Consider the following 23,725-nt stretch of genomic DNA (forward strand, 5'->3'; position numbering starts at 1 on the left):
TTTCCCATAATGCTTAATTCTCCAACTGTGCAAAAATCTATCCAATCTTGTCTTAAGTATATTTACTAAAGGTGGGGGGTTACATGGGTTATATGTAAGAGAGAGTAAATGCCTGATTTAAGGCATTTCAAAGAGCTGCACATAGTGGAGAGCTGAGATATTGAAAAAAAAAAGAATCTTCTGGAAATATCCTGCAAGTCAGTCAGTATTTGTGCAGAGAGAGATGGAGTTAATGTGTCAGGACCATGACCTTCCATCAGAATTGATTTTGACAGTTCCGATGAAGGGTTATTGACCAGATATGCCAACTTTGTTTCTCCCTCCACAAATGCTGCCTGACTTGCAGATTATTTCTAGCATTCTCCTATCTTCTTAGTGTTGTAGTAATGCCTGAGTTCATTTCTCTCTGCTGCTTGTAAGGAGTTTGTACATTCTCCCCATAACGGCATGGATTTCCTCTGGGTGCTCTGGTTTCCTCCCACAGTTCAAAGACATACCGGTTGGTAGGTTAATTGGTCATTGTAAATTGTCCTGTGGGCAGACCTGGATTAGGTTGGGGATTGCTGAGAGGTGTGGCTTAAACAGCCAGAAGGTCCATTCCATGCTGTAACTCAATAAATAAATATTAAATAAGTACTCTTCAAAAATCTGTTAAAATCTTTGACAGATTTGCTTAAAAAAAAGCATAGATTCACAATGTACCATGTTTCTCTGATACAATTTTAATAAAGAAACAGACAGTTGAAAGTTGGGAACATCAGGTAAATTTACAAAGTGTTCTGAGCTCCATCCTATGTATCTTATCTAACATGAAAAAATAAAAAGAATCTTACATGTACATTATGGTATCCAACATACAACATATTCACACTGTTTCTATAACTTCATTTCAGCAGGTACATAGATAAGAAAGACGTAGAAGGATATGAGCCAAATGCAGGCAAATGGGACAAACTTAGGCAGGCAGGGATTAGTTGGGCCAAAGAGCCTGTTTCCATGCTGTATGATCTACACTTGTTCATGCAGGATGCAGATTATGAAGTAATTTATGTGAAGATTGACTTTCATAAACCCTGTCAGAGCTAAAGTAAGTCAGGCTTAGATCCAATGCCCTCAATGTGAAAACCAACTGCTCCTATTCAGTCAGGCTCACGTCAGCAAAATGAAAGTCTAATGGGTGAGTGTACTTGGTAACCTGATGGTGTTCATAGACTAATGGAGTATGAATCTGTGCTATTGAGACGGACAGCCAAAAAATGATATCTACGACTGGGAAGAATTCATTTAGTCTGAGAACCATAGAGTTATATGCAGGGTAGATCATTCCTGCTAACTGATATTTAAACCAATTATTCAATCACTTGCATTAAGCAAGTAACATGGCAAAGTGTGAAAATAAAATGTAATGAAATTCAAAGGACCATATTATTTGAATTAAATGCCTTTGAGTTAAGAGCAGTGGCCTCAGTGTAAAATTCATATTAAAGAATCAGCCATGCTTTTGATATGGAGTGGCAGCATGATACAAATTGCCTGTAGAATGATTATATATTAGAATTGGAGGGCTTTAGTCACTGTTACCCCAAGATGCTCCCTCTAGTGGAAATTGTGTACACTTGTAGAGCTGCTAGATCACGGAAGAGGTGCATAATGTACTAAGCAATTTTTTTAGGTTTGAAGAGAATTTTTTAGGGTGAATAACATACAATTATGTGAGTGCAAAGCATTATCGATGAGAGATGTAGGATTGTTTGCCTATAAATGCTAAAGAGAATTACAATAGATTGGTTAACATTATCTCTAAAATATTAGAGATACAGTAAATACAGAAAATATCAGCAATACTCAAACAGTTAAGTAGCATCTTTGGAGAATTAAAGTCAGTGTTTCAGGTGAGAGCCCCTCAGATAAATGTTAAGTATTTCCTCCCTCTATAGATGCTGTCTAATCAGCTGATGAATTTCACCTCTTCCTGTTTATACTTTAAGCTTGAATTTACAGCAGCTGCACAATTTTGCTTATTATTAAGCTAGTCACTGAGTTGACAAGTGGCAAGCCTGTTTACTGGGGTGATCTTACATTGCCCCATAATAAGGCGGCAAATGATCTGACTATTTTTTAATGTACACTCCAGGAACAATGATATCACTATTTATTTTACTTAGAGATACTGCATGGAATAGGTTTATCCAGTCCTTCGAGCCACGCCACCCAGACAACCCTCAAAAGCCCCGATTTAACCCTAACCTAATCACGGAACAATTTACAATGACTAATTAACCCATCCAGTATGTATTTGGACTGTGAGAAGAAACTGGACCACCCAGAGGAAACCCTACACATTCCACAGAATGTACACATTGCAGAAGACGTTGGAATTGAACTCTGAACTCAGACACCCAAGTTGTAAATGTGTTGCACTAACTGCTATGCTACCATTGTTTTAGGTGAAACAAAATGGAGCATTATGCTTTTCACTGACTGTTGCTTCACATCACAGTTACACTCATTAATACATAAGCGAACTTAACACATAGCCTTAAGTACAACTGGATTGTCAAAGAGCAGTAGCTACAAGTCTGGTAACTAAGAGTATTTTTCAATAGGAGATCCATTGCATTATGTGCAATCTTTATATATATAGCTAGGAAGCCTAAGACTTTTGCATAGTACTGTACATAGAACATAGAAATCTACACCACATTAGAGGCCCTTCGGCTCACAATGTTGTGCTGACCGCAACTGCCTAGAATTTCCCTTGCTCAGTAATGTCATTTGGCTCAATGTTGACACAGAATTTATTGTAGGAACGGAAGACGAGGAAGAAGGATTAAAAAAGTAAAATTTTAGAGTGTGATATTAGTTTTTCAAGGTTACCTGCAGTGAAAGGATCAATGGGAAGTGAATCCAAACCAGAAACTGAAAAGGTAGGATTAAGCTGGATGTCAAGGGCATCTTTTAATTCTACAGGATAATATGCCAAGGTACGTTTCAGGGGAAGGACATTTGAAGAAGACAACATGAGGCATGAGTCCAAAGCAAAGAAGGACTGACAGCCAAAGTCTTTTTCACAGGGTAGAAATGGCTAATTCCAGGGAGTTTTAAAAACACAAACAACAGGAATTCTGCAGATGCTGGAAATTCAAGCAACACACATCAAAGTTGCTGGTGAACGCAGCAGGCCAGGCAGCATCTCTAGGAAGAGGTACAGTCGACGTTTCAGGCTGAGACCTTTCGTTAGGACGCATCATTTTAAAAAGGAAAGTATAGCAGGGATGTTAGAGGTAGTTTTTTCTTACACAGAGCGTAGTGGATGCGTGGAATACCCTGTTTGCTGTGGTAGAAGAAGATGCATTAAGAACATTTAAGAAACTTTTAAATAGGCACATACATGAAAAATAAATGAAGGGCTATATAGTAGGGACTATGTAGGAGACAGGAGCTAAATTGATCTTAGAGTAGATTAAAAGGTTGGCACAATATTGTGGGCTGAAGGGCCTGTACTGTACCATGTTCTATAGCTGAAACTGAACATGTGTAAAGGTGAATAGGCAGAGTTGATCTTGTAAAACGGAGCAGGCTTGTATTAGCTGGAATTGTATTTCTTTCATGCCTAAACATAGGCTTTATTAATAATATTATTGAGATAATAATATTATCACCAGATGCAGAATTGTTTTTCCAATATGACCAGCAGAAATCAATAATATTATCAGATAATAATATTATCTCAATAGGCCACTAGTTACAGACACTTAAAAACAGTGCTGGTGATGTTATACCTTTGGTCTTGCCCTATCACAAATATTCTTTTTGTTCTACCTGCCAACCACCAACCCCACTCCCTTCTCTGCTAACTAAAACTTACTTTTATCGCCTCTTCCGCAGTTCTTTTGAAAGGTCCCAGACCTGCAATGTTAGCTATTTCCCACATAATCTGCCTGGTGTGCTGAATGTTGGCAGTATTCTCTGGTTTTATTTCTGATTTTCAGCATCTGCAGTTTTTTATTTGATTTTCACAGGCATTGACTACATGGAGCTATTGTGACTATTTCAATTTGGGGAAAGGTTGAGAGAGAGGAATTTTACCACATTTTCCTAGTACCCATTCAGCAGAAGGTTAATGGAGACTGCAGGATTTCTACTGGTCACATTGGAAGATCAATTTTGCATCTGCAAAATTTCTTGTGTTTGGGAAATCAAAAAAAGCTTTTCAATATTTCAGGAGAATGTACTTCTTTCATGGTACTGCACAAAGCAATCTTTCTTAAGTTTTAACACCACAAATGAATCAGGTATGTTTTAGAATTTAATTTCAAATGCAGGTACTTCAGGTTGTTTAAACAAATACATTTTTGAAAAAGGATCTAGTGCTTTCCCAATGTTTATAATGAATAAACTTTTCTTGGGCTTTCAGCCGGGTACGGGTATCAATTATAACTGATGTTTAACTCTGCCATCTTCATCAGGGATGATGCCCAGACATATCTAGACCAGTGGTATTTCTCTGAGTAACCCAAACAGATATACTTCCTGTGCTCTTTGATACAGATTTCCACCATGCATCCCATCTGGCTGATATACACCGCTCCGCATTCACAGGGAATCATTGTATTCGCAATCGCCATAGGATTGACATTGACAGCTGTGCTGTGCCAATGGCTTTTGGAACCGTCTGGTAAAGGAAGCTATTGAAATAGTTTTAACGAAGAGTTTTAATAAAGACAAATTTCTCGCTCTAAGTAAGAACTGGAATTTGATTGTAAACAAGGTGGGAGAGTGGAAACCTGATTTCATGAGGACTCACCAAACAGAAGGGACAGACTACGGGGGTATAAATACCACCAGAGTATACACGCCCGGGCTTCATCCATGATGAAGTTAGCAGAGCTTGTCATCGAAAAATCTGTTATCTGTACCCAGCTGGAAGCCCGAGAAGAGTTGATTCGAAACACATTTTTATTAATGACACAAAGCAAACTCCAAGTACATGTGACCATCCCCTGAATTTGTGTAGCTGAGAACGGACTCGGTGTTCATTCCTAACCATATCACACCACTGCAGTTGTATGGAAGTGTTTTACAAAGATGGTGAATTATCTCAGATAAGTTATTGTCATTTAGCACATAGAACAGCAGAGCACAGTGCAGTCCCTTCGGCCTTGATGTTGTGTCACCATTTAATCTATTTCAAGTTCACTCTAACCCTTCGCTCCCACATAGCCCTCCATTTTTCTCTCATCCATGTGCCTACGTCTCTTAAACGTCCCTTATCTATCTGCCCCTACGACCATCCCTGGCAACACTTCCCACCCTCCCACCACTCCCTGTGTAAAATATACCTGTCTCTGACATTCTCCCTATAATCTTCTCCTAGCACCTTAAGGTTACAGTATGCCTCTTTGTATTGCTGTGAAAACTAAAAAAAAACACAACTATTTGTTGTTTTAATTGCAAATTGTGGTGTTGTGGGTTAACAGTCTATTACAGCGAACGTTCAGTTTTGTTCACTAAAATAGACTTAAAAAATAAAAAAATGTTGAATGGAAATTTTAAATAAGACAAATATTGGGAAAAACTAATTTGTGTGGACAATCTACTTCTCTATGGCAATCATCCAAGTATATCATCGGAGCACTGCAGTGCGGGTTGTTTGTTCAAAGATTAAAAATAGGTTCAGCGGCTCCTTCTTCCCTTCAAAAAATATCCATAGAGTTCACACTTGAATTTTCAAACACCATTCACTTACACAATTGCCACAGCAGCCTTTCAGATACTTTTCACCATCCTTGCCTGTTCTTCTCCCCATATTTAGACCCTTGCCTGTATTTCCTGGTAAGTTAATTGTCTGTGAAGTATTCTGGAACGTCCTGAAGCCATCAAAGGAAAACTTATAGAGAGAAGTCTGTCATTTATTTTTATGCAGTTCCGGTGGGCAATATTTTATCATTAGAATTGCATAAAACAATGTTTCACTTCTCTAATTCCTCTATATCCTATTTTCACTATACCTCGGGGTTCATATTTAAGGGGAACATGAGGGGAAGCTTCTTCACGCAGAGAGTAGTGAGAGTGTGGAACGAGCAGCCAGTACTAGCGGTGGATGCCATTTCAATTTCAACATTCAGAAGTTTGGTTAGGTATGTGGATGGAAGGGATATGGAGGTCTATAATCCAGGTTCAGGTCAATGGGACTAGGCACCTTAAATGGTTTGGCACAGAATTGATGGGCCGATGGGCCTGTTTCTGTGCTATAGTTTTCTATGACTCTATAACTCTCTGACTCTTTGAATCGTGTTTCCTCCACTTTCTGAACACATACACCATCAGTTTCCATTCCCAAATTGCCATGGAAAGTAATGTTGTTGATGAATCATAACTTGGTGATAAATTCTAACAGTTCTTATTATTTTATGGACAATCCCTGGGGAAATAAGCCAGGATTTTGCATGTGTAATGGTTGATAAAGTGGGAGAGAATGTTCCAAGTGGCCAGTTTTTGTAAGATCAAACTTTATATAAGGCTGGCAAGACCTGAAACATCTATGAGACAGTTTAGCTTTCAGAGAATTGATTACCTCCTACAGATTACGCAATAGTGAAAATGGTAAAAAAGAATGGCTGCTGATAAAGAAAGCATGCGGCATGCTTGCCTTCATTAGTTGAGGAACTGAGTTCAGGAATTGGGAAGTTACATTATAAGCTCTAGTTCAGCTGGAGTTTTGCATTCAGTTCTGGTTGGCACATTACAGGATGCAAGTCGAGGCATCTGAGAAGGTGCAAAGGAGGCTTGCCAGGATGCTTTCTGGATTAGAAAGCATGTGTTACAGGAAGAGGCTGGACAAACTTGCGTTGTTTTCTCTGCAGTGGCAGAAGCTGAGGGAAGGTCTGATAGAAATTTATAAGATTATATGGGGCATAGACAGAGTAGATAGCTAGTATCTTTTTCCCAGGACTCAAATATCTGATATCAGAAGGTATGCAGCAGTTAAATGCAAAGGACATCAAACAAGATGTTTTGAACACATAGAGAGTGGTGGGTGCCTGGAATGCACTGCTGGAGTGGTAGTGGAGGCATTCAAGAGGCTCTTGGACAGGCACGTGAATGTGCAGAAAATGAAGCGATATGGACATTGTGCAGTCAGAAGCAACTAGTTTAGTTAGGCTTTTGATTACTAATGTAATTTGATTTGCACAATATTGTGGGCTGAAGGACCTGCTCCTGTGTTGTTGTACTGTTCTATGTCCTATGTCCTGTGTTCTATGTTCTGTTTTCTATGTTCTATGTTCTATATCCTGTGTTCTATGTCCCATGTTCTATGTTCTATATTCTATGTCCTGTGTTCTATGTTCTATATTCTATGTTCTATGTCTATGTCCTCTGCTCTATGTTTTATGTTCTATATTCTATGTTCTGTGTTCTATGTTCTGTGTCCTGTGTTCTATGTTCTATGTTCTCTGTTCTATATTCTATGTTCTTTGTTCTATGTCCTGTGTTCTATGTTTATGTTCTATATTCTATGTTCTGTGTTCTATGTTCTATGTTCTGTGTTCTATGTTTATGTTCTATATTCTATGTTCTGTGTTCTATGTTCTATGTTCTATGTTCTCTGTTCTATATTCTATGTTCTTTGTTCTATGTCCTGTTCTATGTTCCATGTCCTGTGTTCTATGTTCTATGTCCTGTGTTCTATGTTCTATGTCCTGTGTTCTATGTTTATGTTCTATATTCCAGTTCTATGTTCCACTCTGTCATCCCAAAGGTGGCTGGTTCCAATCTTCCCAAGTTCCCACTCATGAAGGCAAAGATAAAGCATCTAGTCCAGAGGTTCCCAACCTTTTTAACGCCATGGACCAATACCATTAAGCAATGGTCTGTGGACCCCAGGTTGGAAACCCCTGCTCTAGACTGAATTCAAGCAACTTGACTGAATAGGTGATATGCAGAGAGATGCAGCTGACTGAGAACTTTAGCCTGTGCCCATCTACTCCACAGCACAACCATGCTACAGTGCCTTCCTGATAGCTTGACCTGAACTCTGATCTCCAAAAATACCCCGAAGGCCCCATTCCCTCTCCAATTCCATTTGGAAAATATCCATGGGAGATAATAAATTTCAAACAGGTCTTGGCAGTCAAAGATATCCTTTGATTCACAGGAGGCTTTGAATAAATTGGAAAAGAAAGTAAACAGATTTATATTTTTAGCAAATGCCATTCAAGATATCTGCAGCTCTGGTTGAGTACCAGACTGCCTGGTGGAAAAGCATCCTGAGGGCCAAATTCAATAACCTCTGGAAATAGGCGGCATGTTTGCGATACATGATTAGCCCACACTCGTTGAGTGAAATAGGTCAGCAGGCAAACTTTAGCTGCATACTTAAACATCAGGCCAACAACATATATGGCCACTGGGAGTATAACACCTTATATTCCATCTGGGTAGCCTCCAACCTGATGAACACCTGATATTCCGTCTGGGTAGCCTCCAACCTGATGGCATGAACATTGACTTCTCTAACTTCCGCTAATGCCCCACCTCTCCCTCGTACCCCATCCGTTATTTATTTATATACACACATTCTTTCTCTCTCTCTCTCTCTCCTTTTTCTCCCTCTGTCCCTCTGACTATACCCCTTGCCCATCCTCTGGGTTTACCTCCCCCCCCCTTTTCCTTCTCCCTGGGCCTCCTGTCCCAAGATCCTCTCATCTCCCTTTTGCCAATCACCTGTCCAGCTCTTGGCTCCAACCCTCCCCCTCCTGTCTTCTCCTATCATTTTGGATCTCCCCCTTCCCCTCCCACTTTCAAATCTCTTATTAGCTCTTCCTTCAGTTAGTCCTGACGAAGGGTCTCAGTCCGAAACATCAACTGTACCTCCTCCTAGAGATGCTGCCTGGCCTGCTGTGTTCACCAGCAACTTTGATGTGTGTTGTTGTTCCTCCACCTTGGGAGTGGCTCACTGTGGTAAAAGAGGAGACCATGGACTGACACAAAAGGGGAAAGGAATTAAAAATGGTTGGCCACCGGGAAATTCTGCTTTTGGTATATGTAGCAGAGACGCTCAACAAAATGGTCCACCAATTTCCGTCAGATCTCACCAATGTAGAGGAGGCTGCTTTGGGAGCACTGGATACAACAGACAATCCGAACAGATTCACAGGTGAGGTGGTGCCTCACATGGAAGGGCTGTTTGGAGCCCTGAGTGGAGGTGAATTGGAAGGTGTAGCATTTCTGTCACTTGCAAAGATATGTGTCAGAAGGAAAGTTAGTGGGGAAGGACAAATGAACAAGGGAATCATGGACGGAGCCATCCCTGCAGAAAGCAGAGAGTTGGGAGGGAGCTAAAAATGACTTTGGTGGTAGGATCGCAATGAATATGATGGGAGTTGCGGAGAATGATGTGTTGGATGCAGAGGTCCATGGGGTGGTAAGTAAGGACAAGAAGATCTCTATCCTTGTTAAGGTGGTAGAAGGATGGAGTGAGAATGAGTCTCCGGCATACTGAGAAGATGATGGTGAAGGCATCATCAATGGTAGTGGACTGAGAGCGGCAAAGGGGCAGGAAGAGAGGAATCATGATTGGGAAAAGGGGAAGGGAGAAGCCACCACCAGAGAGACATTCTGTAATGATCAATAAAGCAGTTGTTTGGAATCAAATGATTTTGCCTGGTCTCTCAGGGCTGGGTGTGTCTGCACCCACGCTATTCCTAACATCCTTTGCTCCTGCCAGACTTGCAAACTTGCTCTCCACTCCACATTGAGAAATACAGTACTGTGGAAAAGTCTCAGCCACCTGAGCTACATATATGCACCTCAGACTTTTGTATAGTCCTGTGTATTCCAATGAGGGAAATAAAGGATTTGTAGGAAAGCTACAACACCTGTGGCCCACTAAGGAAGTTGCACATGGAACAAAATGAGATAAGAGGACTGTAATGTTGTGAAGTAGGGAATCCTTTACCCAGAGATGTTGAACATATTCCAGGTGAAAGACTAGCCAACATTAAATTTACAAAGGATTCAGAGCAGGAAGAGAGGCAGGAACACAGGTTTGGGACTAAAAATGGATCAAACATGAACCAACATGGGTTTGGGACTAAAAATGGATCAACCATGAACCAACATGGGTTTGGGACTAAAAATGGATCAACCATGAACCAACACGGGTTTGGGTCCAAAAATGGATCAACCATGAAACAACCAAATGGCTCAAGGAGCTGATTAGCTGAAGCTTGTTCTGATTTTTGTTTTAGTATGCCTTCATTCCTATGTTCTCTTTCTAGGCTTCAGCAGGAGAGAAGTCACATTGTGGTTGGACATCCCAACTCAGAAAGGAGATCACTGTGACTCTCTATTAAAAAGAGCTGCCTTTATTTCTTTCTCTATGTCAGAGGCTACAGGCTCCACAGAAAGGGGTTTGCAAGATTCACAGTTTTCCTCAGTGTGCGGTTCCAGAGACTACGCCACACTGGTTTGTGGGCACTGCATGTATAACTGCACCCAATCCAACACGTGACCAATGTTTGGCAACTAATCCCACAGTCAACACTCAATGTTGCTGCTAAGACCATCAGACCATAAGTCAGAGGAGCAGAATTAGGGCTTTAGGCCCATCAAGTCTACACCGCCATTCGATCATGGCTAATTTATTATCCCTCTGAACCCCATTCTCATGTCTTCACCCAGTAACCTTTGACACACTGACTAATCAAGAACCTATCAACATCTGCTTTAAATGTAACCAATTGTGAAATAGCTTCTTGTTCTTCCCCTTTGCCATCAGATTTCTCAATGGTCCACGAACCCAGAGCACTACCTTGTCATTTTGTCCTCTTTTATGTACTACTTATTGGTCTTTTTTTATATTTTTTATTGTAACTTATATTTTTTGATGTACTGCTGTTGCAAACACTAAACTTCACAAAATATATTCAGTAACCACCTTACTAGGTACAAAAGTGGAACCAGGTGTGATCTTCTGTGGCTGTAACTCATCTACTTCAAGGATTGAGATGTTGTGGATTTAGAGATGCTCTTCATGCACACCACTGTTGTAATGCATCATTGTCTGAGCTACACTCCTGTTAGCTTGAACCAATCCGGCCATTCTCCTCTGACTCTCATTAACAAGGCATTTTTGCCCGCAGAACTGCTGCTCATTGGATGTTTTTTTTTCTGTTTTCTGCACCATTCTGTGAACGCTAGAGACTGCTGTGCATGAAAACCCCTGGAGATCAACAGTTCCTGACTACATTTCTTCACTATTCCAATGTTTGATCTGTACGACAGCTAAACCATATCTGCATACTTTTCTGCGCTGAGTTACTGCCACATGATTGGCTGATTGGATATTTACATTAAAGAGCAGATGTACAGGTGTACTTAATAAAGTAGCCACTGAGTGTATGTCAGTGATGATAAACCTGTTTCTGATTTGGTGTGAACTTACAATATGCTTTTGGTTCTGGTGGTGATACCCAGAACAATGATCCAATAGGTGACTATCGGGCAACAAAGACTATCTGCCAACAACATCCCTGAGGACATTTCTGCACAACTGAATATGCCTGTGTTAGGTACAAATCAGGAGACTTGTGCACAATGCTGACCATTCTTTGGCTCACAAATATTGGTCTCTAAGGACCGAAATGAGAAGAAGCACCTTGAACTAGATGGTTGGGAATCTCTGCAGATCTTTGCCCATGGGGCATTGTGGAGGGTTGAATATATTAAATCCATCACTTACATGGAGTGTTGCCACTAGAACTCAGTACCCATCAGCAAGCTCTCTTCTCATTACTACTATCTGGCTGGAGAAAAAGGAGCTTCAAATCCCACACCCACATCAGAATCAAGTTTATCATCACTCACATACATCACGGAATTTGTTTTATTTTTGTGGCAGTAGTACAGTGCAATACATAAAATTACTACAGGACTGTGCAAAAGACATACTCCCTGGCTATATATGTGTGCCCAAGACTTTTGCACAGTACCTGTATTGAGATTTACAAAATACCTTCTTCAGCATCAGAATCTTGGTCTCTTCTCGCTGCTGTCATCGGGCAGGTGGTACAAGATCCTCAGCTCCTACACCAGCAGGTTCAGGAGCAGTTACTTCCTTTCAACTATCAGGCTCCTGAACCAGCAAGGATAACTTAGTCACCTCAACACCAAACTGATTCCACAACGTCTAGATTCACTTTCCAGGACTCTGCAATTCATGGTCTCATTTATTTACTTATATACTTATCATGGGCTCCTATTTTGTATTTGGACAATTTGCCTTCTTTTGCACATTGGTTGCTTGTCTGTAATTTTTTTTCATTGATTCTATTGTACTTCTTAGCTTTACTGTGAATGTCTGCGAAAAAATGAATCTCAGAGTGGCATGTGGTGATATATATGTACTGTACTTTGATAATAAATTTTACTTTGAATTTTGAAAACTGGAGCACCTGAGGAAACCCATATGGTCACAGGGAGAACGTGCAAAATCCATCAGTCAGCAACAGAGTTCAAGATTACCCTGTGAGGCAGCAATTCTATTAACCTTCAATGTAACAATAAAGTCGATGATAATTTGCAGGGAGAAAAAAATCAGGGAAATTCCTCTCCAGACTTTAGCTGATCTGTTTGAGGGGCTCATTCGGATCCCAAATACTCCCCAGCGCCTCACATTTGCATTTGGCCCTCCTAAATACTGATCCAATTTAGTGAATTCCTATCCACTGCAGATAAATCGAGAAAAGATAATTCCACACCATAAACATTTCAACTGGTAGACTTCTATGGGCAAGCCAGCACAGCGTTATTTCTTGGTTTGTGCTGAGTTAGTTAATCTCAGCATTAATGACATCTTGGAAGCCCTAATTTGCCTCAGAGCCCTTAGGGCTCATGAGAGAGGGTGGGGCTCCACCAAATGATGGATAAGACTCTTCCAGCCATTTTATCCAAAGACCACCTGCTAGGAATTGTCAAATAAGCTGATAGGGAACTTGGGAGAGAAAAGAGTTCTTCCCAGTTGAATAAGCTCAAAGTGCAGTGCTGAGGTATGATATCAGCAGAACCATACCTCAACAAGTCTAGGAGAGGTACAGAAAACAGAGGCAAAGGGAAATATATGGAGGCAACTTCACATCTAGTGGATTAGCACTAGGTGTCAGTGAGTCACTGTTAGGTTTTACAGGATTGAATGAACAGCTCTGTTCCTTATTCCCAGTTAAATGCAATCCATTTACCATTAAATTCTTATTTTATACTTCTGGCCAGAAATTTGAACAATAAACAAATTGCATAAAGGGCCAGTATTTAAAAGGAGACCAAAACTGAGTGAGGATTTAATGGAATTTTTCTCCTAAAACAGCTGGAAAAACACAAAGTACATAGAAGTATTTATTTAGATTCCTGTGATGCCAGCCCTCCTCTCCGCCAGCCTGAGTCCTCTCTTCCCTCGCAGCCCTGAGTCTACTTCAGGGCACCAAGGTGCGGAAACGACGCTGACAGTAGCTTCGTCAAATATTTACCTTACAACCCATCCTGCCATGCTCATTCTGGGCTAAGCCTAGTGCATAAAGCCTTCTTATGTAGCTGTAAGATTCTTAAGAGAGGTGCAAGTTCACTTTAGGCACATTTCAGCCCTTCAGTGGTCAGAGGGCATCTTTGTGTTGTTTTCTAATCCTCCAGCTACCTGTTAAGACTGTGATAAGCCTTGTGCTCCCTATTGATACAGTAGGTTACTGATTTCCTCTACCTCAGAATGTGCAGAGACTTGAGTGTGCTAACCCAGGCTGATATTCCAGTGTGTAATCCTTCAAATGAGAAATAATAATGAGATATTTCTTTGTCTCCTAGGTATAGCTCAAGTATAAATAAAAAAAATACTAGAGACTCTCAGCAGGTCAGGCTGTATCTATGGAAACCATACATTCTGTGATCTAAGATGTTTTTCTTTCCATGGATGCTGTCTGACCTGCTGAGTGTTTCCAACATTTTCAGTTTTTATTTCAGACTTCTATCATCTACAGTCCTTTTTTAAATTAATTTTCAGATATTAAATCTCTTAGATCAGGGATTCTCAACCTTTTTTATGCCGTTGTCTCCTGCTATTAACCATGGACCCCAGGTTGGGAGCCCCTGTTTTGGATGCTCTTTGTGTGAGGAGCAACGAAGTTGTCCACAATATCCTGACCAATATTTAACTGGAAACCAATAGTTCATAAAGCAGAAGCACAAGAGATTCTGCAGATGCTGGAAATCCTGAGTAACGCACACAAAACGGTGGAGTAACTCAGCAAGTCAGGCTACATCTCTGGGGTGGGGGGGGTGGGGTGATGGAATAAATAGTCGATGCTTCGGCCCTGATGAAGGGTTTCAGACGAAAACATCAGCTGTTTATTCTCCACAATAGATACTGTCTGACGTGCTGAATTCCTTCAGTATTGTGTGTATAGTTTGGAAAGCAGGCTGTCCAATCATTAGATTTTAGCTATTTCTATGGAATCTGTACAAGTCGTCCAACTTTAACATTACAAGAGTGACGGTCGATATATTGGACGTATTTAACTGGCTTTGAAATATTCTAAAAGTGTAAGAGTTCTTTCCATGTTGGTTCTTTGTTTGCTCTGTGGAACTGAATGGCATGAATTTTGTCTTATCAGGATAGGTTGAGTGAGTAGGGTTTTCTCTTTGGAGCAAAGGAGGGTGAGAGGTGATTTAACCATAAGACATAGGAGCAGAATTAGGCCATTTGGCCCATCGAGTCTTCTCCACTATTCAATCATGGCTGATCCTTTTTTGTTCTCCTCAGCCCCACTCCCTGTCCTTCTCCCCATTACCTTTGATGCCATGCTCAATCAAGAACCTATCAAGCTCTGCCTTAAATACACCCAACAATCTGGCCTCCAAGCTGCCTGTGGTAACAAATTCCACAAATTCACCACCCTCCGGCTAAAGAAATTCCTCCACATCTCTGTCTTAAATGGATGCCCCCTATCCTGAGTCTGTGCCCTTTTGTCCCAGACTCATTTGATAATGGTGTACAAGATGATAAGAGGCATAGATCGAGTGGATAACCAGAGACTTCTTCCTAGGGCAGAACTGGTTTATAGCAGGGGGTTTAATATTAAGGTGATTGCAGGAAAGTGTAGGTGGCAGGGAGGGGATGTCAGAGGTGAGTTTTTACAGAGTGGTAGGTGCCTGAATGTCCTTCCAGGGGTGGTAGGCACACAGATGATAGAAAAATGGAGGCTTATGTTGAAGGGAAAGGTTAGATTGATTTTCGAGTAGGTTAAAAGGTAGGCATAACATCATGGGCTGAAGGGGCTGTACTGTGCTGTAAAGTTCTATGTTCAATGTAGAACAGTATGATTCCCTAGGCCAATTCCCACTCACTTCTGAATTGACTGACTTCAAAGTTAGTGGCAATTGCAAAGCTACAGCTGGATGCTAAACTCTTGGGTTAGGAGATGGAAAATGAGCATCAGCACCTGCCCCTCATCACAACCACATGAGTCCCAGCTGCAATGAAAAGGGAGGTGTGTTGTGTATTTAATATTCCAATAATTTTGTAAATATGTTGTTTGATTCAGCATTCTTGTTGCTTACATAATACTTTGCAGATTATCTGTAAAAGACCATAAGATATTGGAGCAGAAGTAAGCCATTTGGCCCATCGAGTCTGCTCCACCATTCAATCATGGGCTGATCCAATTCTTCCAGTCATCTCCACTCCCCTGCCTTCTCCCTGTATCCTTTGATGCCCTGGCTAATCAAGAACCTATCTATCTCTGCCTTAAATATACCCCATGACTTTGTCTCAACAGCTGCTTGGGGCAACAAATTCCACAGATTTACCAGCCTCTGACTAAAGTAATTTCTCCACATCTCTGTTCTAAATTGACGTCCTTCAATCTTGAAGTTGAGCCCTCTTGTCCTAGACTCCCCTACCATGGGAAATAACTTTACCACATCTAATCTGTTCAGGCCTTTTAACATTTGGAATGTTTATATGCGATCCCCCTTCATTCTCCTGAACTCCAGGGAATACAGCCCAAGAGTTGCCAGACGTTCCTCATACAGTAACCCTTTCATTCCTGGAATCATTCTTGTGAATCTTCTCTGAACCCTCGCCAATATCAGTCTATCATTTCTAAAATAAGGAGCACAAAACTGCACACATGTGGTCTCATGAGTGCCTTATAGAGGCTCAACATCACATCCCTGCTCTTATGTTCTGTACCTCGAGGAATGAATGCCAACATTGCATTCACCTTCTTCACCACTGAACTCACCTTCTTCACCAAAAGTATGTAAATGGCATACGTCACCATGCCACCACATGATACATGCCTCATTTAAAGTAAAAAATGTTTTTGTTTTAATTATCTTTATAGTTCAGAGCTACAAAACAGGAGGAAGGTAGGTTTTCTGATGAACTGTCATCTTTCTAGCAGTCTTGCTGAGCTTGGTATGAGTTTTTTGAAGTCACCAGGGGCTTAGCTCACTGATAGCTTCAGAGCACACACAGTTGGCAAGACTACCAAAGGGGGTGCGACAGAAACAAGCCAGGACAGATGCGAAGTGGAGACACAAGACACTGCAGATGCCGGAATCTGGAGTAATAAATAATCATCTGGTAACGCCGCGCCCGTGGCAGGAAACGGACAGTCAGCATTTTGAGTTGAGACCTTTTATCCAGACTGAAAGAGTTAGCTATTGTAAGGAAGTGAGGGGACGAGCTGGCATGCGATAGGAGGATGCAGATGAGATCTGGTTCCACGGGTCCAATCCCAGCCTCTTGAAACACTTCATTATGGTGAATATTAGACCACCGGACAGTAGTGATTAAGGCAAGTTACCTTGTTTTTCTTAGGTACTGGAATGATAGTAGTCTTCTACTGGAATGATAGTAGTCTTCTTAAACCAGTTGGCAACCTCAGATGAAACAGGAAGAGATTAACATAGAACGTAGAACTTGGGCACCATGATGGCTTAGTAGTTAGCGTGGTGCAATTACAGCTCAGCGCAGTCTGGAGCTCGGAAATCTGAAGCTCGGAGTTCAATTCCGCCGTCGTCAGTAAGGAGTTTCCCTGTGACCGCATGGGTTTCTTCCTGGTACTCGGGGTTTCCTCACGTAATCCAAAGACTGACTAGTTAATAAGCTAATGGATCATGGTTAATTGCCCTGTAAATAGGTTAGTGATTAAGAGGTGGTTTGCTGGGCAGTGTGGCTCATTGGGGTGTAATAGCCTGGACCATACCATATATTTAAATAAGTTCCCAACCTAGTGTCCATGGACCCCTCAGTTAATGATAGTAGTCCATGGCATAAAGAAGGTTGGGAACCCTGCTCTAGATAAATAAACCATAGAACAGTTGGGTCCCTCAGCTCATGAATGTTGTACGACCTATATAAACTGAGCCCATAACCCTCCACTTTTCTTTCATCCATGTGCCTAAGAGTCTCGTAACTGTCTCAAATGTATCAGCCTCAGCCACCACTCTCAGTGTCTCCACGGATGCTGTCTGACCTGCTGAGTGTTCTCAGCACTTTTGGTTTTAATTTAAGAATTCCAGTGTGTGGATCCAGCCAGCTGGCAGTAATGGCGTCTTTGGTAGAGCATTTGAAGTAGGAGGGGAACAGGAGGCAGAAGTGGCGAGTTGCAGGTATCTCGGAGGGTTGCTGGGTTGAAGGAGTGCGTAAGATTGATCAAAGCCATTGAAGGACTGAGGATTTTAAAATTAAAGCTTTGGTGGACTGAACCAGGTGTAGATCAGAAAGCAAATGGCGACAGGTGAACTAGTTGTTCAGAGTTAGAAAACGATTAACAGGAAATTGTGCTCATTGCAACATTTCAAATTGCTACCAACTTAGTGATGAACTGCAAAGTGATATAAATAAAATCCCATGATTTTCTTCCCCCAATTGTTAACTTTAAAATAAATATGGATGAGATTAGCTGAGACCTCTTTTCAAGTTTCTGCTATTTTAAATCTCCTCCTCCAAAGGTTCTGAATTTGGAGTATTGGTTATTCAGACATGGGAACTCTCTACTGGGAAAAGGCTTCAGATGTGTTAAGTCATTATTTGCTTTTGTTGGGTATCATTACCCTGTCCTTGACCTCCTCTTCATCTGATGCCTAACACAACGGCAATCATTTCATATCCCATCAATTACACTAAACATTCAATATAAGATTACTTTACTTACTTACCGCCTGTTATGCTGCTGGTGTTTAGGGCGGCAATGAAGATCCTCCATCTCTGTCAGTCCTTGGCCATTCAGTTGTAGACGAATTCTTCATTGCTGTTTCCATAACAGGTCTGTGTTACAAGTCAAGGTTGTTAGCCCTGAGCTGAACCCCCAAACCTGGAGGATCAGTGGACCACTCTTAGTCTGGCCTTTACACATTGACTTGTTTGACATAGGTGACCCTACCAAGAGCCAAAGCATAAAGCTCTGACTCCAGCCAACATAGCTCTCTGGGTCATTGAGGCAAGCAAGCTTCCAAACCCTACAACACGGCTGTAGTCCTTCTGTTCTATGCAATCAGCTAATTTTGTGTTATTGTTACTGAGAATTGTTTTAATTACAGATATGGAGCCACAGAAAAACACAACACAGAAACAGGCCCTTCAGCCCACCAAGTTTATGATGGTGGCACGGTGGTGTAACGGTTAGCATAACATTTTACAGCGCCAGCAACCGGAAGAACAGGGTTCAATTCCTACCACTGTCTGTAAGGAGTTTGTACGTCCTCCTCGTGACCCCATGGGTTTCCTCTGGGTGTTCCAGGTTCCTCCTGAAACACAGTTTAGGCCTAGTAAGTTGTGAGTATTCTACTTTGGTGCCAGAAGCTTGGCGACACTTGTGGGCGGCCCACAACTCAGTTTGATTTATTTACTTACTGAGATACAGCATGGAATAGGCCCTTCTGTCCCTTCGAGCCACACCACCCAGCAATGCCCTAATTTAATCCTAGCCTAATCACGGGACAATTTACAATGACCAATTAACCTACCAGCCAGTATGACTTTGGACGGTGGGAGGAAACCAGAGCACCCAGAGGAAATCCATGCAGTCACGGGAAGAACGTACAAACTCCTTGTAGGCAGCGGCGGAAATTGGCCCTGGGTCCCTGTACTATAAAGCATTGCACTAAGCAATATGCTACATGCCACTTTGGTTGTTGACACAAAGGACGCTGTTTCAGTGTTTTGATGTACAGTATATGTGACAAAAAAAGTTAATCTTTATTATCTTTATATTTATGCTAGCTGTGAAAAACACAAATCCTACCTGAACTCATTTTTCTCTTCCCATATTTCCATCAACACCTCCCCTGGTTCTACCACTCACCTACACACCAGATTGTATTGACCAATTAATCTATTGCCAAGCACAACTTTGGGATGTGAGAGGAAACCAGAGCACCCAGAGGAAACCCACTCAGTCGCAGGGAGAAGGTGCAGACTTCAACCACAAGTCACTGGAGCTACAGGGCAACAATTCAACCAGCTATGCCACCTTATTTCATTATAACCAGATAACCATATAACAATTACAGCACGGAAACAGGCCACCTCAGCCCTTCTAGTCCTTGCCGAACTCTTACTCTCACCTAATCCCACTGACCTGCACTCAGCCCATAACCCTCCATTCCTTTCCTGTCCATATAGCTGTCCAATTTAACTTTAAATGACAACATCAAACCTGCCTCAACCACTTTTGCTGGATGCTCGTTCCACACAGCTACCACTCTCTGAGTAAAGAAATTCCCCTTCATGTTACCCCTAAACTTCTGCCCTTTAACTCTCAATTCATGTCCCCTTGTTTGAATCTCCCCCACTCTCATTGGAAAAAGGCTATCCATGTTAACTCTATCTCTCCCCCTCATATTAAATACCTCTATCAAGTCCCCCCTCAACCTTCTACGTTCCAAAGAATAAAGACCCAACTTGTTCAACCTTTCTCTGTAACGTGGGTGATGAAACCAAGGTAACATTCATGAATTTAAATCTGGTTACTGTGGTAAAAATCAAATTCATATAGATGGATCAATGCTCCCATACTCAGCCTGTGAATCTAGCGATGCTTTATCACTTGTTTTCAACTTACCTCCTCAGTCACCCCAGTTTTACGCTCTCAGACACATACCACTCCCCCACCCTCCTTGCAGCTTAACAAGCTACTTTGGTTTCCTTCCCAGTTCTGAGAAAACATGAGCTCTATTTCTCTTCCCACAGATGCAGCCTGACCTGTTGAGTATTTCCAGCATTTTTGTTGTTTTTTTTATTGTACTGCCTCACTCCCCATTGAATCTGCATTTAGTCCATTTAGTGCAGGGGCTGAAAGTGAAGGTAATCCCCATGAGGGGGGGTCACAACACATAATCAGGAACAAGAACTATGGCAGATCGTGTTTCTCCCTCCCCTTTAACCCAGGGACGCAAGGCAGACTTTAATCTTCCGGCCTGCAAACTCAGCCAAGAATGACTTATTGTGCAGAAGCTGTGTCCGCCTGGCCTGCTGTATAGGCACCAAGCCACTAGAGGGAGCATTTGCATGATATTCTTCCCTTGGTCAATCTTCAGACAGTAAGTCAAACTAGTTTATGAAAACCAGAACAGGTTTGAATAAAATCTACCTGGCCACATCAGTAGAAATTCTAAGTAACTGATATGAGATTAAGACAGAAAATGTTGGAGATACAGACCAGGTCAGGCAGAATCTGTGGAGGGAGCTCCAGAGTTAACAGTTCAGGTCTGTAAACCGAGCGTAACTTTTACCTGCACTGGAGCAGAGTAGGAAACCAAAATAGTCAGTGTATGAGTGTGTTGGAGAATTGAGTGACAGAAGCTCATCTTTACTGACTGAATAGAATCCACTTGACCCAGCTTTCTACAATGATTCTATTCCTTTCTTCAGATTCAGTCAGGTTCATTTATTTGCCACAAGCAGCAACAACAACAGAACAACAGCAAAATAAGTCCCGTCCCTCCCTCCGCAAGTAATCAGTATAACTGATTCACAGTTTAGCTGATTGCTGAGACCATGCTCTATACTCACTGTCATTTTAATTAGATAGAAACATAGAAAACCTACAGCACAATACAGGCCCGTCAGCCCACAATGCTGTGCCGAACATGTACTTACTTCAGAAATTACTAGGGTTACCTATGGCCCTCTATTTTTCTAAGCTCCATGTAGCCATCCAGGAGTCTCTTAAATGACCCTATCATATCCGCCTCCACCACCAACGCCAACAGCCCATTCCATGCACTCACCACTCTGCGTAAAAAAAAACTTACCCCTGACATCTCCTCTGTACCTACTTCCAAGCACCTTAAAACTGTGCCCTCTCGTGTTGGCCACTTCAGCCCTGGGAAAAAATCCTCTGACTACCCAGACAATCAATGCCTGTCATCATCTTACACACCTCTATCAAGTCACCTCTCATTCTCCACCACTCCAAGGAGAAGAGGCCGAGTTCACTCAACCTATTCTCATAAGGCATGCTCCCCAATCCAGGCAACGTACTTGTAAGATGAGGAGGGGGTGGGGGTGGAAATGCAATTATTGATTTAACTTCCCACAGTAAGGAGTCACTCTGTATATTCTTCCCAGTAAATCACTTAGAATGTTTGTATCTGCTTTTATCCTTCATATCAATTTTTATCTATCATTTAGTATTACATAGATTAAGTCAAGTTTATTGTTATTTAGCTATATACATGTATACCGACAAACAAGACAACATTTCTCCAAACCAGGGTGTAAAGCACAGTAGTACACATAACACACATATAACACACAATAATTTAAGAAAGTAAGAATTAAATCTACAAATGAATTACACATAGATTTTTAAAAGTGCATAAATTAAATATTGTAAGGTACAGTACAAATTATCCAGTGACATTTCGAATGCGATGTGGTGGGGAGTTCAGAAGCCTAATGGCCTGAGGGAAGAAGTTGTTTCCGTTCCTGTCTTTATACATTGCAGTCTCCTGCCAGATGGTAGAATTTGTTTCACTAACAATGAATGAAAGCGAGTAATACCTTCAAAGTATTAACAAGGGTATTTCCTAGTAATTTTATCATACTGCATCCTTTTTTTCATTCTTGAGTGGTTTGTGGACATCCATTGTGTGGCCAACAAAGGCTGACCATCACTGACTGCCCTGGAGAAGTTGCTGGTGCACCTCCTTTGACAGTCTGTGTGGTGAACATATCCACAATAACCAAATAAGCTTTTCTAGCTGATAAACATGCATAGATGCACATCAGGAATGAGGGCATCATTATTAAGTCGAGTGTAATGACCATCTCTGAGCCCTGCCCACAGGGGATATGGTCCTGCAATACACCCCAGGGTCTCCATGTTAAGTTCAGCAGACCATTCCTACTATGGCTGAAATCAGCTAACCCACTGTGGATGCTGTTACTTAATCTCAGGACTTTCCAAATCTGCAGCGCTCATTATTTCTAACAAATGAGACAAGCATGGGTTCCTCACGACTGATGGGCAAGGAAAGTTCTGAATTCCCATCTTAAACCATTTGTCTTCTTTGAGAAATACAGTACTGTGCAAGAGTCTTAGACACATGTATATGCCTAGGGTGCCGAAGATTTTTGCACAGTACTGTAGTAATTTTATGTATCGCACTGTACTACCAACACAAATTTCATGACCTATGTGAGTGATGATAAATCTGACTCTGATATGGGTCTCTATTGTGGACTGAGAGTGGGAAGGGAGCAGGGAGAGGAGAATCATGGTTGGGAAAACAGGAAAGGAGAGGGAAGGGTACAAGAAGTACCAGAGATACATTCTGTAATGATCAATAAACCAATTCTTTGGAATCAAATAACTATGGCTGGTGTCTCAGAGCTGGGTGTGTCTGCACCTGTGCCACCCCCTTCTCCTCTGCTACCTGTCCCAAACCCCTCTCATGCCGCTCCATTCTCGCCATTCCCAACATCTTTTGCTCCCGCCAGATTTACAAACTCACCCTCTGCTTATTATTGACAAACAGAGTACTGTGCAAGTCTAAAGCACCCTAGCTATATATGTGCCTAAGACTTTTGCATAGTACTGTATAGTTAAAACCTATTTCTTTAATCATGTCTTTTACTGCGGATATAATAGGGTCTTTTAAGAGACTCCTTGACAGGTACATGGAGCTCAGAAATATAGAGGGCCATGGGGAACCCTAGGTAATTTCTAAGGTAAGGACATGTTTAGCACAGCTTTGTGGGCCGAAGGGCCTGTATTGTGCTGTAGGTTTTCTATGTTTCAATGTTTCTACTTCTTCCAATCTTATTCCAAGCTCAGAACTCCCTTGATGTATAAATTGACGATACACCAAGTAGGCATTACCTTCCAAAATTAGAAAGACTGCAGATACTGGAACTCCAAAACAATACACAAAAAATGCGGGAGGAACTCAGCAGGCCGGGCAGCATCTGTGGAAAAGAGTGAATAGTTGATATTTCGTACCGAGACCCTACATCGGGACCCTTTGTTTATTGCTCCATCGCACAACATCCTTCTACATTCGTCAACATTTGTTCAGTACTAACGACGTTAACTCACTCTTTAACTTTCTTTTTTCTAGGTAAATTATGACCACTCTGCTTTTAGTATTTGTATGTTTGCGAGTCATCGCAGCAACTGTTTCTGTTGAAGTTTCTGGTAAGTCACGCATTAATGATCATTTG

The 23,725-nt window shown here is 41.6% G+C and overlaps 1 protein-coding gene across 2 annotated transcripts in view; it reads left to right on the top strand.

The window, feature by feature from the left end:
- Nucleotides 1-23,725, top strand: part of acana (aggrecan a) — a 115,721-nt gene that overhangs the window by 19,616 nt on the left and 72,380 nt on the right. For both annotated transcript variants that reach the window (XM_072278109.1, XM_072278110.1), the window contains exon 2: nucleotides 23,623-23,699. In XM_072278109.1, coding sequence (XP_072134210.1) covers nucleotides 23,630-23,699 — 70 coding nt within the window. In that variant the 5' untranslated portion in view covers nucleotides 23,623-23,629. The remainder of the gene's footprint in view (nucleotides 1-23,622; nucleotides 23,700-23,725) is intronic.

This window comes from Mobula birostris, chromosome 14 (assembly GCF_030028105.1).
Source record: "Mobula birostris isolate sMobBir1 chromosome 14, sMobBir1.hap1, whole genome shotgun sequence".
Taxonomy (NCBI): Eukaryota; Metazoa; Chordata; class Chondrichthyes; order Myliobatiformes; family Myliobatidae; genus Mobula; species Mobula birostris.